At 38.6% G+C, this 20644-nt stretch overlaps 1 protein-coding gene across 1 annotated transcript in view; it reads left to right on the top strand.

The window, feature by feature from the left end:
• Positions 1-20644, top strand: part of LOC141290597 (inactive dipeptidyl peptidase 10) — an 82563-nt gene that overhangs the window by 15062 nt on the left and 46857 nt on the right. The window contains exons 2-4 of the mRNA XM_073822712.1: positions 14006-14123; positions 15969-16064; positions 17422-17516. Of these exons, the coding sequence (XP_073678813.1) occupies positions 14006-14123; positions 15969-16064; positions 17422-17516 (309 nt within the window). The remainder of the gene's footprint in view (positions 1-14005; positions 14124-15968; positions 16065-17421; positions 17517-20644) is intronic.

Below are 20644 nucleotides of genomic sequence, written 5' to 3' on the forward strand. Positions count from 1 at the left end.
CACACTACAACGTGAAAACAGCATTTTCACAATTTATCCACTTTAAAGAGCGTTTTCAAAAAGCTCAGTTTTCCTTCACAAAAACATTGTCTCAGTGTGGACGAAACACCAAATTGGAGAGAAATATGTGACCCTGGACCACAAAACCAGTCATAAGGTTACATTTTACAAAACTGAGATGTATACATCATATGAAAGCTCAATAAATAAGTTTTTTATTGATATATGGTTTGTTAGGATAGGACAATATTTGGCCGAGATACATCTATTTGAAAATCTGGAATCTGAGGGTGCAAAAAAATCAAAATACTGAGAAAATCACCTTTAAAGTTTTCCAAATTAAGTTCTTAACAATGCATATTACTAATCAAAAATTACATTTTGATATATTTATAGTAGGAATTTTACAAAAAATCTTCATGGAACATGATCTTTACTTAATTTCTTAATGATTTTTGGCATAAAAGAAAAATTAATAATTTTGACCCATACCATGTATTTTTGGCTATTGGTACAAATATACCCCAGTGACATAAGACTGGTTTTGTGGTCCAGGGTCACATATATGCGTTTTCAAACAAAAACATATTAGTGTGGACATGGCAAGTTCCAGTCAGTCGCGTCATATTTCTGTCAATTGTGGCAAAAAGAAAAGAAAAAAAATAACAAAATGCTGCCTTTCATTTTGAAAACAGCTGATGAAAAGCTAAAATTAAGGTTTAATTTTATAAACTTAATGGATATCCAATAAGCGGTGTTTCAGACGTTATTTCCCAGTAGGAGGTGGGAAAAACCCCAATTTATAGTCGTCTGGAACGCAACATATCCACCTTATTCTTAAACGCGCAAGTAAGCCTATGGGTGAGACTTCCGGTTTATTAGCCACTAGGGAAATAAGGAAAAGAATAACAACGTGCGGTAAAAGGTAAAACTGTTTGCACATAATTAAGATAATACATTAAAATAACACATTAAAATAACACATTAAAATAACATAGTAAGACACACCAATTTGCAGTATTAAGAACCAAAACGAGCTATTTGGTTACAGTTAAAAATAGCTGGATGCGGATGAGACTGGAAACCAGACCCATAACATTTACAAATGGCCGCACCCACTCGGGGGAAAATAAGGTGGATAGCATCTCTGTTGAGTAATTAGCTAGTGAAGTGGATTTACTTATTGTAGAGTTAACAACGGATATCATTTTCATTGTAATAATTTTGTACGACCTTACTTTCACGCTGTGAAAATACGAACAGAAGACAGAGGACAATGAGCGCTGTGCTGAAAATGGGTGGAGCTACATATAATAATTCTAATATAATGTGCCGCTGTTTTCTCTTTCGTAACTTCTGGTAAGGTGGTTTTTGAATTTTGTGCGTGTATGTGTGAGATGTTAGGCATAACAACAGCAATTATTTCCTGGCAGCAATCAGTGTGGTGCTGGAGTTGATTAAATTATGTCTGTCTTAATGTGGGTTGTTTGAAAAAAATCTTCCAAAGAAGAAGAAAGACTTGCTGTCAGTAACGTGAATGGACTTTTTATCCTTTGCCCCTGGAGATGTTTTCTAATTGAAACAGCCTTGTACTGCAAAACAAACCATTTGTGTTCAAAGCCATTATCATTCAGTATGATATGTCATTCAGTATGGTGTCTAAGTATTTTAAACACATTCAACAATTTAATGCTCCTCGTTTGTCAATAACCAACACATTGACAAAATAACACATTTAGGGGCATATTTTATGGATATCGGCTAGGGCTCCATCCATCCAGTCAGCATCAGTCATCACAATTAGACATGGCGTGGCTTCAGTGTAATGAATTTGTCAATATTCGTTTCATATGCATCCATTTACCAGCCGTAGCTGATGTGTACTGGATTGCAGGTCGTTTGTTTGCCCTCTGGGTTTTGAAAGACTGCCTTCAAGTTTGCTTAACAGGACTCCACCATATGTTTCCTAATTACGCAAAGCTCACATGCATCTCATTAGTGCTGTGATTTAGCTCAAAGTGATTTTTCATCATGACCAAACATTGAAGTTCAGAAGTTCCTGTGAGTCTCATTTATGAATTACTCTGTCCCCACGGAAGCGGCCAGGATCCCTAGAGAGCAGAGTGAAAAATTGCAATGTAGCTTTTAGTTTTTTCCAGCAGAAATGGCAAACATCAGTAAAGTGAGACGCTAAGACATTACTGAGATGAATATGTTTACTTCTGATTATTTGACAGTTGTGGCATTCATATGTAAGATTGTTGCCAAGTTTGTACTTTTGACCAATTGACATAAGGGTCAAAAACTGTTTTATTCAAAAGCAATCCTGATCTGGTATTTGAAAATTTTCATAGTTCATTCTGAGGATTCCACTCATGCCATTCCATCTCATGCCAGTATGTAACTACTTTTCATTTGGCTAATGTTTTTGATTTTGTATGAATCACATTCTGTATGTGATTCATATGATTTTAGTTGGCACCAGATTGAATCCAGATCATAAGAAACCTGTTAAAATAAAATGTAGTTAATAATGGGTTTTTTACCGAGTACATTGTGCTAATAGAGGGTTTCTGGCCATGTTGGCAGCACTGAATGTAAACAGTGCCAATAAAATCAATGAAACTCGCATATTTTGTTGATTATTGCAGCTGAATATGGTCAATTATTGTCATGTTTTGGGCTGTACTAATCGGTCAGATGGGGAAAAACATTTGAAGTACTATAGACTGCCAAGCGTTATAACAAATCAAGGAGAAGAGTGCAAAAACTGTCTGAGGAATAAAATGCGTTTGTGGTTGGCCAAACTGAACCAGGATTTCCTGGGCAACAATCTTGACAACATTCGTGTTTGTTCTTATCATTTCCAGTCATGTATGTGAAATATTAGGCTAATATCTTAATTAGGACTGCTTGTACGTATCTTTACCGCCTATTAACTTTAGTTTGACAAAATATTTTGCCCCTTCCTGCTTCCCATGTCTTTATGATTTAACCGCTTATGTTTTCTGTGGTAAATTAGCAAAACAACGTATTCAGTAGTACATTAACCGTGCAATCTCCAATATGGCTGTGCATCCGGGCAACTCACCAAACCGTGACATATATAAGCTTTAAAATGAAATAATACCATGAATCAATTTTTTTTTATATAAATTTTTTTTCAAATCATAATTTATTCAGAAACAGATGCAGTTGTAACTTAACATTGTATGTGTATATTTATGTACTTTTTACAGAATTTTAGGAATAAGAGTAATGGATTGGACATTGGTAAAAAATTCTTTGGTCTTTTGTTTGTTTGTTTTTTCACATTTTTGTTTTAGTGAAACAATATGTTTTGAAGGACTGTTTAAAGTATGAAAAGTCTTGCCATCAGGACAGTACTTTCCCATAATCAATAATCAGCATTAAAAGGCTAGCTAACCTACTGCCATTGAGATTAAAGCATTAGTTCACTTCAAGAACAAAAATGGACAGATAATTTACTCACCCCTTGTCCTCCAAGATGTTCATATCTTTCTTTCTTCAGTTGTAAAGAAATTGTTTTTAAGGAAAACATTTCAGGAATTTTCTCCATATAGTGGACTTCTATGGTGCCTGCGAGTTTGAACTTCCAAAATGCAGTTTAATGCAGCTTCAAATGATTCTAAATGATTCCAGCCAAGGAAGAAGTGTCTTATCTAGTGAAATGATCTGTAATTTTCTTAAATTAATATTTATACACTTAACCACAAACGCCCATCTGATTGAGTTTGACGCTCATATTTTAAGGTAAACAACTTACATGTAGTTGAAATAAGCTTTCATTTGAGCAAATATGTTTACATCACATTGCTGTTATTAACAGCCACTCCAACAGCTCTGCTTTAGATATCGATATCAGCAGTTCTCACTGATAAACTCGTTATCTGTTACCGCAGCATATAAACTCTCTTGTAATCCCAAAGTAACCGTTCTACACCAGAAAACCTTTACACATGACAACCCTGCTCTCAGAACGCTCACATTAGCTCCCCGCTCTCATGTTAATTATTTCCCGCTGGAGTTCCCCCACCTAGTATCGATCTCCTCTGCTAGGTCCTCTGAGATTTGGTACGTTAAGATTTTTCTAACGTGATGTACATTATCGAACCCCTAGACATGTTTCTTTGCCTCCTATAGCACGGGAGCGTCTCTGATGAGATTGTCGCCCACGCGGGAAGCCTTGCTTTCTGCATTGCAGGAGTGGCACAATATATGTGACTGACAGCTTTGTAGAGGCGCTGCTCTGTGAACTGAGCGCTTGAGTGGAATACAATGAGAAATCTGTCTGCTTGGGACTCTGCCCAGCCGAAAATGTGTCACTTTGACACCAGTGCCAGGTTTTTTGAAGGCCAGCCTCTGTCATTTTTTCTCCATGGCTCTATTTGTCACCTATCTTTTCACAACAGCTCTCAGAATCATAAAACTCTTGATCTGGAATATGGGGTTTTGAAGACCGTGGGCTATCCACGTTATTCTTCTTTCGGGTTAATTAGCTGTTATAGTGAAATAAGTTGAAAATAACAACGTGAAGTAAAACTGTTTGCACTACAAACCAGTGTGTTTATAATTAGGATAATATATTAAAATAATATGGTAAGACACACCAATTTGCAATATCAAGAAGCAAAACAAGCTTTTTTGTACAGATAAAAATAGCTGGACGCAGATAAAACCTTAAGCCAGACCCATAAAATTTACAAAAGGCAGTGCCCAATCTTATGGGAAAAATAGAAAATGACTTGCAATCAAATTTAAGAATTGGAAATATTACTTTAAGTATAATAGTTTTTTTTTGAGTGTTCTGTTTTTAACTAAATTTGGTTTCGAACTTATGATATATGATTTAATTATTTGTTGTAAATAATTTAATCTTTTAGTTAGCATCCATTAAGTTCCAACTAAAGTACTTTTTTGTGTCATTTCTAAACAAGTCAAGCTATTTAATGTTTTTGTTTTTTTAAAGAAGACAATTCTGCTCACCAAGCCTGCATTTATTTAATCCAAAATACAGCAAAAGCAGTAACATTGTGAACTATTTTTACTATTTAAAATAACCGCTTTCTATTTGAATGTATTTTAAAAATGTATTTTATTCCTGTGATCAAAGCTAAGTTTTTAGCATCATTACTCCAATCTTCAGTGTCACACGATCCTTCAGAAATCATTCTAATATGCTGATTTGCTGTACAAGAAATTATTATTATTATTATTATTATTATTATTATTATTATTATTATTATTATCAATATTTAAAACAGTTGGGTAAATTTTTTCAGGATTCAGGTTGCTAAATATTCAGCTTTAAATTCACAGAAGTAAATTACATTTTAATATATATATATATATATATATATATATATATATATTCATATATATATATATGAATAGAAAACAGTTATTTTAAATAATAAAATTATTTCAAAATGTAACTGTTTTTCCTGTACTTTGGATCAAATAAAGGCAGGCTTGGTGAGCAGAAGAGACTTCTTTAAAAACATTAAAAATCTTACTGTTCAAAAACTTTTGACTGGTAGTGTATATGTGTGTTTTTTTTTTTTTGTGTTTTTTTACGGTATTTTAGTTACAATAGTAATATTTTTATGGATTTTTTTAATTTTAATAGTTTGAATAATAATAAAATAATAAGTATATTTTAAATAATAATAATTATAATATTTGTATGAATATGGAGAAAAAACAGATTTTACTTATTTTTTTCTTTAATCATATGCCTGCTAAAGTATTTAGTTCACTTGATTGAATTAATTACATTTAAATCAAAGATTTTAGTTTTGGTTTGTCTGCAATTTGTGATTGACTGTTATCATAAAAAATGGTCATATCACTGTATTCCTCAGATGGGGAGTTCTCTCCCAATATAACATGCATTAACATAAGTCTGATGATACTCTCTCATCTGTGATGCAGGATTCTTCCCTGTTTCCCAAAACAGTCATCCTAATTGGGAGTGTAATATCATCTCAGAGCTCAGGGGACTTGCGGGAACCGAGCTGATGAAGCTTTAACTCGTAAAGTACTGGGCTCAGCTTGTAATGAGAGAGACGCCTTTGAAATAAAAACAGTGTCAGTCTTGTACTCAACAGTGTGAACAAATTTCATTAATTGTGTTGTTGTGGCTGCCACCGTAACTATATGGGGGAGTGTGAGTGGGTCAGAAGCTTATACTGCAAAATCAGCATTAGTGTAATCAGTATTTTATCTTGTTTTCCAGTTTGTTTGTTTTTCATACCCAACTCTGCAAATTGTGTTAGACCTCCCTAAATGGTGTCACATTTATGTTTAATACAAGAAAAACAATTTTCAAGTTCAGAAACATAGGTTTAATTTAAGATATATTTTTGAAAGTCTTTTTTAATGCAGTTATTGGGTCACTCTTTATCAGTTTAATCAATCTTTACTGGATAAAAAAAACTTTTTGAACGGTGTATTTTTATTGAGAAATAAGAAATGTGATTTTTCCAGTGAAGCTTTCAGTATCTTTTACCCTGATCTAAGACCATTATTGGTTCACATAATGAGGAAGTTCAGCCTTGAGCTGATTGTGGATCTTCTTGATGTAAGGGAATGACTCTGAAGTGCAAGTATTATAGATTTGTGCAATCTAAAAAGAAGCCAATTTTGTTCTTTTTTTTTCTTTCCTGCTGCACGAGCACAGATAGATTTATCAGACACTATCAGCAGCTGTTTTAATTGTGTGAAGCAGCCAGTAAGATCTATTAATAATGAGCCTCTGGCAAGAATCCATGCTGGCAACCTCTGAAGCTTTTGAAGTTATCTTTTTGTTTCACAACAATGAACAGCATCCAAGAACTCAGAAGCTCTAATTAGACTGTTTGATGCTGTGAATTTAGGCCACAGAAACAGACCTGCTAATTTCCTTTTGCATATGTTCAAAAATATTAATGATTGTCAGCACTTTAATATTAAAGTTTGTGAAAGCTCTGTTTGTGCCTCTAATAATTGTTTCCATTCCAAACAGGTTTTCCAAACATACTCTAATACTAGTGTGCTGCTTATACTGCACAGTGTACTGAATTAATATGGCCTACTAAAAAAACAGTTTGTGAAATGGTATACATTACACGGTATGCAAATGTTGATTTTGGAATAGCATACTAGCATACTAATCTTAAAGGAGTCATCGGATGCAAAACTAACTTTTACATGTTGTTTAAACATTAATGTGTGTTGGCAGTTTGTGTACACAACCCAGTGGTATTTTTTTAATCTTTAAAAGCAATATTCCCTTTTTAAAATCAGGTCATTCTCAGCATCTTTTAGGTGTGACAAAACACAGTTGATTGACATGAGCGTCTTACCTTAGACCCGCCCTCACCAAGCTGAAACAGTCCGAATACGATCGCCATTGTGTGACTCAGGTGCAGGGGAAGACTCTAATTGAGCGATTGAGGTGTTCTGTTGTTGGATGTAATAATGAACATAGCAGTAGTCATTTACTCCCGACTTCTGAGCCGCTTAAGAGGCAGAGGACAACATTACTTTCGTTTTTAAAAGGAAAGCGCCAATCCCGATCTACATATGCCTCTATGTTCGTGTGAATCATTCGTGATGCAGCTTCACCCACAGCAGAAGTGAGTATAAGGGTTTTTTATGCATCTTTGCAAATGGCCTTTCTTAATAATGTGCTTGTTGGCAAGTTTTGTTGATAAACACGGCTAAATGCAGCTAAAAGCGTCTAAAGTAAACATTACAGCTTATAATCCCTCAGCAGAGAGTGGCGGGGCGAGCAGAGCTCATTTGCATTTAAAGGGCCCATGCAATAAAATGAGCTGATATTTTGCAGAGCTGATTTTGACATGGTAAAAGGTTTTTTTACACTACTATTGAGAATTTTTAACCAAAGCATATTAGAGACTTTTCATTATGACCCTAAAGAATCATATGAACTTGTGGAAAATGGGCATCCGATGACCCCTTTAAGATTTCTATCATGTATATGACTGAAAGAGTAAGATTAGTATTTACACTGCTTCACTTTTTTTCACATTTTGTTATGTTACAGCCTTATTTTGATCTCTCTAGATATCTTCAATTGGGTTCAAGTCTGGACTCTGGTTGGGCCACTCAAGGACATTCACAGAGTTGTCCCGTAGCCACTTCCTTGTTATTTTGCTTAGGGTCGTTGTCCTGATGACTGATGAACCGTCGCCCCAGTCTGAGGTCCAGAGCACTCTGGAGCAGGTTTTTATTAAGAATGTCTCTGTAGATTTTTGTATCCATCTTTCCCTTCGATTCTGACTAGTCTCAGTTCCTGCCACTTAAAAACATCCCCACAGCATAATGCTGCCACCACCATGCTTCACTGTAGAGATGGTATTGGCGTGGTGATAAATGGTGCCTGGTTTACTCCAGACATGACGTCTGGCATTCAGGCCAGAGAGTTAAATTTTTTTGTTTCTCATGAAGAGTTCCTCAGGTGCCTTTTGGCAAACACCAGGTGGGCTGTCATGTGCCTTTTACTGAGTAAATAATGCTCTCTTCCATTTTCTGACACAACTCGTCATAAGCTCTTCCCTGATAGGCTTGCACGACAACGCATCACATGAATTTCCAGCTTGATATCGCACGCTCACAGCAAATGCTTCACCATGTGCAAATTTGTCTCTATTCGTGTCTTTCCATTGACTTTTTATGCATCACATTACTTGCTCTAGATTACTCGCAGGATGTTTTTCCACAAATAAAAACATAATATTTTCCTTTTCTGTTACAAGTCAGTAAGCTTTTTGCTGATTGGCTTGCTTGACAAAGAGTCATGTGAATTTCCCACTTGAGCTGAAATTTTTCAACTTGGTCAGAAAATGCAGTTGAGATGAATATTGCAAGTTCATGGCAATCGCATAGCCAAATTTGCATCATTCGAGTCACCAGGTGTGAATTTGTGTCTATTTGCATCTTTGGATTGACTTTGTATGTATTGAGTTCGCTTCTCCTTACTCGCTCTAGATTACTCGTAGGATGTTGTTCGTGAATAAAAACATAATAATGCTCTTCTCTATTTCAGAATCAGAGGAATCAGAATCAGAAAGAGCTTTATTGCCAAGTGTGCTTACACACACACACAAGTAATTTGTCTTGGTGACAGAAGCTTCCTGTGCACAGACAGGATGACAAGTGACAAGACACAGATAACAAAAATAAACAAGTGATTAGAATAAATATGTAAAAAAAAACACAATACAAAATTCAGATATGTTAAAACGATAACATATTTATAATAAATATAAGTAGTTTCTGTTACAGCCGGATACGTCAAACAGTGTTTGCATTTTCCTTAATGAAAAGTGGAAATATGACAGGAAGCGAGTGGGGACCGAGAGGGAGACGGGATCTGAAAAGGTCCACAAGACGGTATTCTAATGTAGGACACCTGAAACACAATTGCACCATATTTCGACATGCTGCCCACAAGGCTATTGGTGCTGACACATTGCCCAAATTGCGTCATTTGTGTCTATTCATGTCTTTGCATTGAATTTGTATGTAATCTACTCACGCAAATAATTTAATTTGCTTTTGGTGTGCACACACTATAAGGCATTTAAATTAACATCATTAAAACTTCACTGAAAAACCTGAATCAGCTAAATGCGATTTATTGTTTGACTGATCATTTATACAGTGGAAAAAATAATTACTTGATCCCCTGCTGATTTTGTACATTTACCCACTGAAAAAGAAATGATCAGTCTATAATTTTAATGGTAGGTTTATTTTAACAGTGAAAGACAGAAAAACAACAAAAAAAATCCATAAAATCGCATTTCAAAAAAGTTGTGAATTGATTTGCATTTTAATGAGTGAAATAAGATGTTTCTTGTAGTTGGCCACCAGGTTTGCACACATCTCAGGAGGGATTTTGTCCCACTCCTCTTTGCTGATCCTCTCCAAGTCATTAAGGTTTCGAGGCTGACTTTTGGCAACTCAAACCGTCAGCTCCCTCTGCAAATTTTCTATGGGATTAAGGTCTGGAGACTACCTAGGCCACTCCAGGACCTTAGTGTGCTTCTACTTGAGCCACTCCTTTGTTGCCTTGGCCATGTGTTTTGGGTCATTGTCATGCTGGAATGCATCCACGACCTATTTTCAATGAGGGAAGGAGGTTCTCACCCAAGATTTGATGGTACATGGCCCCATCCATTGTCCCTTTGATGCAGTGCAGTTGTCCTGTCCCCTTAGCAGAAAAAACACCCAAAGCATAATGTTTCCACCATGTTTGACGGTGGGGATGGTGTTCTTGGGGTCATAGGCAGCATTCCTCCTCCTCCAAACACGGTGAGTTGAGTTGATGCCAAAGAGCTCGATTTTGGTCTCATCTGACCACAATACTTCCACCCAGTTCTTGTTTGAATCATTCAGATGTTCATTGGCAAACTTCAGATGGGCCTGTACATGTGCTTTCTTGAGCAGGGGGACCTTGCGGGCGCTCCAGGATTTCAGTCCTTCACGGTGTAGTGTGTTACCAATTGTTTTTTTTTTTTTTGTGACTATGGTCCCAGCTGCCTTGAAATCACTGACAAGATCCTCCTGTGTAGTTCTGGGCTGATTCATCACCGTTCTCATGATCATTGAAGCTCAACGAGGTGAGATCTTTGGAGCCCCAGACCGAGGTAGATTGCCAGTTATTTTGTGTATTTTTTTTATTTGTGAATATTTGCACAAGCTTCACCTTCACACCAAGCTGCTTGGCGATGGTTTTAAAGCCAATTCCAGCTTTTGTGTAGGTCTACAATCTTGTCCCTGACATCCGTGGACAGCTTTTTGGTCTTGGCAATGGTGGAGAGTTTGCAATCTGATTGATTGATTGATTGCTTTTGTGGACAGGTGTCTTTTATGCAGGTAACAAACTGAGATTAGGAACACTCCCTTTAACCCTTGCGTTAAAAAAAAAGTTACACATAGGTGCAAAATGGACAAAAATGTCCATGTCCAAAAACTGTCATAAAATATGATTTATTAATATTTTTTTCCACTTTCACTGATGTCGATTTTTTAACCAGCATCTGTTCTATCCATAGATACCAAACATTCATTATTTTCAGAATTGTAACCCTTTAAATGCTGGTTTGTTTACATAATGACACAGGTGTTTTTTATGAAAAAATGAAAAATAGTAGTTAATTTCCATATACTAAATGCTAAGCAGAATTTTTTTTCTTTGCTTATTAGCTTCTTGGGTATGTCAGTGAAGAACAACAACGTTCATTTTGAGGCATTTATGTTTTTTATTTAGTGTCAGATTTAAAAAAAATAACTTAGGTCCATAATGGACAAAAATGTCCATGTCAAAAAACTGCCATAACAATAATGTTATATATTAATATTTTTTCCACTTTCACTGACTGTTGTTCAGCATCTCATCTATTAGGGATGCACGATATTTATCGGACAGATAAATTATCGACCGATATGGCTAAAAATTACGTCATTTTTATTGCTCCGATAAATAAATGAAACCCGATCCGATAAAGTACTCTTGCTGGTAAATCAATCAATCAGTCTGCTTTATCTGAGATTCATCTGCTTTCCGAGTGCAAGCAAAGAAGTGACTGCAGCTGTAAACTGCAGTGACTCTCGGCTTTTGTCGCGTTTATCGGCATCGGCATCGGCCAAAAGAAGGACTTAATTATCGGCTATCGGTATCGGTTAGAATTTTTCATATCGTGCATCCCTATCTTCTATTCATAATTACCAAACATTCATTCATTTTCAGAATTTTAATGCTTTAAAAGCTGGTTTCTTTACATAATGCTCACTGTCAGTGGGCAACACTATCTCCAGAGCTTCCTCTGAGTAACGTCTCTTCATCTTGCAAGCAATGAAATGACCAAGCCCTCAAGCACCAAATATGTATAGGTTTGGCTGTGCGAACACTCAAACTTTGTATAAAATCTACCAGACTAAACAATCAGCATTTTCTTGTGGTGAAAACAAAAACAATGTGTTTAAGGGCTTCTGAACTTCTACATCAAATTCAAGCTCACCTCATCTCTGTACAAAAACAATAACAAATGAAAAAGTGCAATCAAGGATTAAGATGTTTGTTTGGGTGAAAAAGAAAAATCCTCAAAGCTCATTAACCTTCTTTGACCTTATTCATAGTTTTCACATGGCCCTATGACCCTGCCAAGGGTGGGACTCATATACATGGAGTGGGATTTTTGATTGCCAGTACAATATAATTTCTTTCAAACTAATTACACACATTAAATTTTCAGTAAACACATGCAAACCACACTCTGACATCCTTAATGGCACAATCTAAAATGGTAAAAATGTAAAATTTGAAGCCTTGTCGATAGAACGAATGCCTATTAGCAAATATTGCATCATTTTATAGTCAAATGGCCCTGGGTTAAAATTTGCAGTTTTAATGGGTTTCAATGTGGACATTTTTGTCCTTAAGGTCCTGAGTGTGAGTATTTTTTGTACGGAGGGTAAAATTGATTTTTTGAAGGAAATGATTGTGAAATATTAAAATTTCAACAAAAATAAACACCTGAGCCAACATTTATGCAGCTGGCATTAACACAGGCACACTTATAACAAAAAACAAAACTGAAATGGACAAAAATGTCCATAAGGTCGCACAAGGGTTAAGCACCTAGTAGCCAGAAATCTTGCTGATTGGTATAAAATACTTATTTCATTCATTAAAATGCTTGTTTTTGTTTGTTGTTATTCTGTCTCTCACTGTTAAATTAAACCTACCATTAAAATTATAGACTGATCATTTCTTTGTCAGTGGGCAAACGTACAAAATCATAATAATTATTTTCCCCACTGTACTTCTTAGCAACTAATAAATAGAACTACTATAATTCTGAGAAATGATTCAGGTCTTGTCATTTTGCTGTGAATGATACTGATTTTTGTAACATAGACACAACACTGTTAGTAATGAACACTCACTGGCCTAAAGCAACTTTTGTTTACTTGACTACTGTATACACTATTAATAGGGTATACAGAGCTACCAGCCAGTCAGAAGGTGTTTGGGTGAGATACGGCAGACAGTCTGCTCTCATGGTGCTCTTTTTGTTCTGAGACAGCTGAGGTTAAGCAGTCTGCCAGGATGCCGGCTAGTAAAGTTATGAGTTTTATCCTTCCTCTTCTACTAACACACATCTCTCATGCACCTTTACCCCTGAGGGAAGGTGAGAAGCGGTGGCTTTGCTTCTCCCTTTGAAACCACAAACATAAGACACAGGGATAATGAAGACTAAGTTTTATGGACAGTCAATGAGTAAACACTTACTCCATGGTCCCCCCTCTCTGCCACCAGTAGTGGTTTTCCACTAGCCTTGAAGTGGCTGTTTATTGTTCCTGATTATGACTGATGGTCTCAGCCCAACCTGCCCGTCAGATGCACTGTTATAGCTTTTTACTTCAACCTTGGCTGTCACCAAGGCATTCTGGGAGCTGAAAACACATCTAATATACTGTTTCATAAGAGAACTCTCACTCGTCTCATCCGCTCAGCTTTGTTGCAGTGGATTCAGCTTCGAAAAACAGTCGAGGATGCATCTCTGCGTGCTTCCAAGTCCTGAAACACCAACCTCGCTCCCCACATAGCGGCAAATGACACCCCCATGAACACTTTCATGTACATAAAGCTGTTATAGGTGAAATGAGGCACCATTTGGTGGAAATTAAGACAGAAATAAAAAAAACTCAATTAGCTTCTCATTTTTCACTCGAGGAATTCTTTTCTTGCTGGTTTTCTGAAGGAACGCTCTAAATGACACAGATTTCTGTCAGAGTGAGGTCCTTTCGTTCTCCCCTGGAGGGTTGCTGCACTGATACACGCGTCTCACATGAAATCCCTGCTCTGAGGCAGTGCAAATGAGGCAGCACTAATACATTCTCCCTCAGCGCTGCAGAGACTATGTGTACGAGGGGAGAAAAGTTAACGAAGTTGCTTTTGTTTTTTGAGCAGGACCTTGGCAGCACGGGAGGACCTCCTCGAAATTGGAAAGGAATTGGGATCGCCATGGTGGTCATCCTGGGGGTCATGTCTCTGGTCACCCTCTCAATTTTTCTGCTCACACCCGGTAAGACAGAGATCGAAGGAGTAAATGAATATAAATTGAATCATGGGAACCAAGGATAAAGAGAAATGTGAGATCAGCTACAATAAGTGAAGAAAGAGAAATGGAAAAACAACAGATTGTAGAGGATTTATGTGTGCGCCAGAGAGCTCATATATAAGACATCCATTCTCAAACAAAAATACAAAAAGACAAGCAGAAACAAAGCAAGAAACACTCAGAATGGATTTTTTTTTGCTGCTTGCTCAGTTTAGCTTCAAAAATGAGTTTGTGCAACAAATATTTTTGTCTTTGTATAACAATCCTACTTAATCCGACTACCTACGTAATTTATTTGCTTTGGTTTACAGAGCCGTTTTATTCCCCATTATGCTTTAGGGAAGACAGTATTGGGGTTCAAATTAAGTAATTATTTTATTCGTTTTTAAACATGATGAAGAAAGGGAGGCTTTTTTGTGCTGTTATGTTGGGATATAGAAGAGTTTTAGTTATGTTGTGAGCTGGGCCAAGTTTTAGCCGCCTTTGGCACTTTGTGAGTGTCCAGCATAACAGAAGCTCTTCTAGATCCCAACATAACAGAACATTAAACAATAATATGTTTTTTTTTCCTTCATATACAGTAAATAAAACCATTAGGCTGTTAACTTTATTTGTAGCTAAATGCAGTATATGGTTTACATTTAAATATAAGAAATATAATAAAAAATTTATTAAAGGGTTAGCTCACCCAAAAATGAAAATTAGCCCATTATTTACTCACTCTCCAGGCATTCTAGGTGTTTATGACTTCATTCTTTCAGACAAATGGAATCAGAGTTATATTAATAAAATTATCCTGGCACTTCCAAGCTTTATAAACGCATTATCTTCATCATTTCAAAACAAGTCCAATAAAGTGCATGCATCCATAATAAAAAGTGTCTCACACTGCTTCGGGGGGTTGAATAAAGGCCTCCTGTAGCAAATCGATCCATAAGTGTTAGAAAAATATCCATATTTAAAATATAATATTCACTTTAATCTAGTTTGCGGATGTCAGCGTTGTGCATGCGCCTCTCAGAAGTGACGAATGTGGACGCACAGTGGAGGGAACAAAACAATAGTCACGAATTAGAAGTACAAAACGAGGATTTGTAAAGAAAAATTTCAGAGGATTTCCATATAAGCAAAGAGGAGACTGGTTTTCCTTTGCTAAAGTAAGAAAACTTTGCTTCCTTTGCTCCTGTAAACAAACTTTAGTTTTTGTGAGACTCATCGGCGCATGCGCAACGCATACGTCCTACGTCATCCACTTGGAACAGCTTCTGTGTTGGCGCAAGCTAGATTAAAGTGATTATTAAGTTTTAAATATGGATATTTTTCTTACACAAACACATTGATTCACTACAGGAGGCCTTTACTCACCCTCTGGAGCCATGTGAGGCACTTTTTATTATGGATGGATGCACTTTATTGGACTTGTTTTGGACTGTTGAAGAGAAACACCCACCCACGCCATTCCAAAGCTTGGAAGTGCCAGGATAATTTTTATTATAACTCTGATTGCATTCATCTGAAAGAAGGAAGTCATATACACCTAGGATGCCTGGGTGCTGAGTAAATTATGGTCTTATTTTCATTGTTGGATGAACTAAACCCTTTAAGGATGTCAAGAAAAAGGTCAACAGGTGGAACCACTTTCAACAATTTAATTGAGTTTGTGGATTTTTATTGTTGTCTTTTGCAGCCTACTGCTTTTGCATCGATATTTTGGTTTTGTTAAACAATCCTGTGCATTCTTGCCACAGACACTGTTTTTCCTCAGGAGTTATTGTTGTCCTTAACTGACTGCCTCATCTTCTATTTCAGACGAGTCTCACCTCCTGCAGCTGTCTCGTCTCACTCTGGAGAACCTGGAGAGCGAGGATTTTAGAGTTCATGACCCATGTGCGACGTGGCTAAATGGTGAAAACTCATATTGTACAAACTGTGTTTAAGGGAATGGTTTAAGCTCATTGATTCAATCCTCATGGACATTTAGGGCTCCTGGAGCGCAACAAATCATCGTCTTAAAATGCAAGTGGAGACCAATGTGTTTTTCTGCTAATGGTTAAACTGTTCGATTTATAGCATTCATTCAGGCTGCATTTCAATTCACATTTAGTTTTTATTATATGCGACCCTGGACCACAAACCTCTCTTAAGTAGCGCAGGCATATTTGTAGCAATAGCCAACAATACATTGTATGGGTCAAATTATAATTTTTTCTTTTGTGCCAAAAATCATTAAGATAATAAGTAAAGATTATATTCCATGAAGACATTTTGTAAATTTCCTACCGTAAATATATCAACACTTAATTTTTGATTAGTAATATGCATTGCTAAGAACTTAATTTGGACAACTTTAAAGGTGATTTTGTTTGCACACTCAGATTTCAGATTTTAATTTTTTACCTCGGACAAATATTGTCCTGTCCTAACAAACCATACATCAATGGAAAACTTATTTATTCAGTTTTCAGATGACGTATAAATCTCAGTTTCAAAAAATGACTCTTATGGCTGGTTTTGTGGTCCAGGGTCACATATAGCATGCAAGATTTGGGTTACTACTATCCCAAATTCTAATATATTGATAATATTATACTTGAGGTACCTGAACGGTGTAAACTTCAAATTTAAAGTGTGCATCCAGGAAAGTTTTTGGACTAGTATTGCCCACAACACCTTTCTTTAAAGGTATAGTTCACCCAAAAATAAATATTCTGTCATTAATTACTCTACCTCATGTTGGTCCAAACTCATAAGACCTTCGTTCATCTTTGGAACACAAATAAAGGTATTTTAAATTAAATCTGAGAGCTTTCTGACCCTGCTTAGACAGCAACGCAGCTACCAGGTTCAAGGCCCAGAAAGGTAGTTAGAACATTGCTAAAAGTCCATGTGACATCAGTGGTTCAACCGTAATGTTATAAAGTCCCAAAAAATTTTTCGTATTCGTCATCCTATTAAAATGTTTGCTACAATGCAAAAACACAAAAAATCATCTATGCAGGGTCAGAAAGCTCTTGGATTTCATCAAAAATATCTTAATTTGTATTTCGAAGATGAACTAAGGTCTTACGGGTTTGGAACGACATGAGGGTGAGTAATTAATGACAGAATTTTCATTTTTAGGTGAACTATCCCTTTAACAATAGGGTAGTGTACTTTCTCCTCACTAGTGAAGTACATACTCTTAGTGCATATGCGAAATATGCAAATTAGGAAGCAGTCTAGGTTGAGTGTAGGACTGAATGTTGATCTTTGTGTTTTACAGAGAACGAAGTGTCACTCTGCACACGGGAGGGTCACGTTTTAATCCACAATCTCAGCACCAATCTTACCACCACGCTATTGGACAACAGCACCCTGGTGGGTGTATACTTACACATGCATGCACTCACATAAAAAACAGCAACATAGTAAATAAAAGCCATGCAATCGCACACATACAGTTTTCTCCTCATCCCAAACCACCAGCGTAAAACAGCTCTCTGGAGAATTACAACCCCCTTGAGGCATGTGAGCTGGACAAGACGTACAACTCCATTAGCTCCATTCTCATGGAACCTAACAAATGGGTCACTCCATAGAAAGAGAAAGGCTGTGGACTGGGAGGCTAAGCGTCTTTGGAGAAAGAATCAGAATGCTGAAAAAATGAGCAAAGAGCTTTAGAGCTCAGCTTTAGAGGCTCGACAGTTAATGCTTGGTCTTTTATTCCCATTTTCTGTGCTTCTCCCCAGTTGATCCCGTAGCATGCATCTTCAAAGAGACTGTTTCAGCAGGGCCACCCTTTGAACGCTGTGGCTGGGTGACACTGAGAAACATATATGGGTCAGATGCTCAACGAAATGTTGTTGAGATGCCAGATGCTTCTCCTCCTTACACTGTCAACACTGTTAGTGTTATGCACACAGACACACGGGACAGGTAAGTACAATTCAAGATGTTTATTATTTGCAGCAGAGCAGAAACAGTGAGGATAAGGGCTGATCCAGAGAGGTGAGTATCGGAAGCACGGTGTAGAGAGAATAGCAGTACAGCAGATAATTAATCCGTTATTTCTTTTGCAGGAGATGGATCGGGACGAGACTAGGATGGACACACACCGCAGACTGGACTGGAGACACAGGGAGCACAAGACTAGAACACAAGAGAGACAGGTAAGTACTTTCAGGTAAATATAGATTGTGGCTTCGAAGGCGAGAGACACAATGAGTCCGTGTAGAGTTAACGTGCCCGGACAATGGTTGAACTGCGGTGTGTGCTTAAATAGGCTGTGAGGTGATTGGGTGCAGGTGGTGCTAATCAGTATTCTGGTGATTGTGATCGCTGGGTGTGGCTGGTGTTAGAGCCTGGCCAATCCGTGACACTACCCCCCTCCCCACGGCCCTCTCCTGGGGGCCGAACTCTCCGGCGTCGAGGTGGTCTACCCCTTCCTCGAGGTGCAGGATGGTTAGGGTGAGTAGCATGGAATTCATCAATGAGCGTGGGATCTAGGATGTCATCACGAGGTACCCATGATCTTTCTTCTGGTCCATATCCTTCCCAATCAACTAGGTATTCGAGACGACCACCACGACGCCGGGACATCAGGATCTCCTTGACCGAATAGATGGTGCCTTCTTCTACTGCCATCTCGGGAGGGGGTTCTTCTTGGCCAGGCTCTGTGGAGGGAAGCAGAGGATCGTGACAGGGTTTGAGAAGTGAAACATGAAAGGTTGGGTGAATCCTATACTGAGGTGGCAGTTGTAATTTGTATGTGACTGGGTTGACCTGTTCCAGGATGGTAAAGGGACCAACAAATCTGGGACTGAGTTTCCTGGAGGGCAGGCGCAGGCGGATGTCCCTGGTGGAGAGCCAGACTTTTTGACCTGGAGTGAAGGTAGGACCTGGAATCCTCCGACGATCCGCGATGGTTTTAGCTCTGCGCACTGCCCTCTGAAGATGGTGATGGGCATTGTCCCAGACTCTCTCGCTCTCCCGGAACCAGTGGTCCACTGCGGGTACGTCTGAGGGTTCTCCGTCCCACGGGAACAGTGGTGGCTGATATCCTAACACACACTGGAAGGGTGTAAGTCCCGTGGACGGTTGCCGCAGGGAGTTCTGGGCGTACTCTGCCCAGCCCAGAAACTGGCTCCAGGAGTTCTGGTGACCGTGACAAAATGTCCGAAGGAACCGTCCCACCTCCTGGATTTTCCTCTCGGTTTGTCCGTTAGTTTGCGGATGATATCCGGACGAGAGGCTTACGGTCACACCTAGGAGTCGGAAGAAGGCCTTCCATACACGGGATATGAATTGTGGACCTCTGTCGGAAACGATATCTTCAGGGATTCCGTAGTACCTGAACACCTGGTTGAATAGACATTCGGCTGTCTCAAATGCGGTAGGGAGACCCTTCAATGGAATCAGGCGACAAGACTTGGAGAAGCGGTCGACGATGACCAAGATGCAGGTATTTCCATCAGAGGGTGGAAGATCGGTCATGAAATCCACTCCTAGGTGTGACCAGGGACGGTTCGGGACTGGCAAGGGATGGAGTTTCCCTGCAGGGAGGTGACGAGGACTCTTGGCCATGGCGCATTCCTTGCATCCCAACACATACCTCCTCACATCCCTTGCCATATTGGGCCACCAGAAACGATCGGACAACAGCGAGAGAGTGTTGTTGGCCCCTGGATGACCGGTACCTAGAGAGGTGTGAGTGGTATGGATGAGATCTACCCGCTGTGATCGTGGAATGTATCTGCGTCCTGGAGGGCAGCCCGGCTGAGTCCTGGGTTCAGGAGTGGCAACTGCTGGAGGGGAGGTCCATTCTATGGGACTGACAATGATCTTGGAGGGAATGATGTTCGTAGGAGTGTCCGTGGTTTCCTCAGGTTCGAAGAGACGGGATAGGGCATCAGCACGTGCATTTTTGGATCCGGGGCGATATGAAATGGTGAATTGAAATCTGGTGAAAAAGAGGGCCCACCTGGCCTGACGAGGACATAATCTCTTGGCATCACGGAGGTATTGTAAGTTTTTATGGTCGGTGAGGACTTGAAAGGGGTGTTGAGCTCCCTCCAGCCAATGTCGCCACTCCTCTAAGGCGAGCTTGATGGCCAATAGTTCTCGGTTTCCGATGTCATAATTTTTCTCAGCCGGGCTGAGCTTCCTCGAGAAGTAAGCACATGGAAGGAGGCGTGCAGGGGTACCGTGATGCTGAGATAAAACAGCTCCGACTCCGGTGGTAGAGGCATCCACTTCAACGACGAAAGGGAGATCGGGGTCCGGATGAGTGAGAAGTGGAGCTTGAGTGAAGGCTTGCTTTAGTTTATTGAAGGCGGTAGATGCTTCGGTGGTCCAGACTAGACTTCGAGGATGACCTTTGAGGAGATTGGTGAGTGTACTGGTAATCTGACTGTAGTTCTTGATGAATCGGCGATAGAAATTTGCAAATCCCAGGAATCTCTGTAATTCTTTTACGGTTTTGGGTTCTGGCCAGGAGACAACTGCAT

Source organism: Garra rufa, chromosome 18, assembly GCF_049309525.1.
Source record: "Garra rufa chromosome 18, GarRuf1.0, whole genome shotgun sequence".
Lineage (NCBI taxonomy): Eukaryota > Metazoa > Chordata > Actinopteri > Cypriniformes > Cyprinidae > Garra > Garra rufa.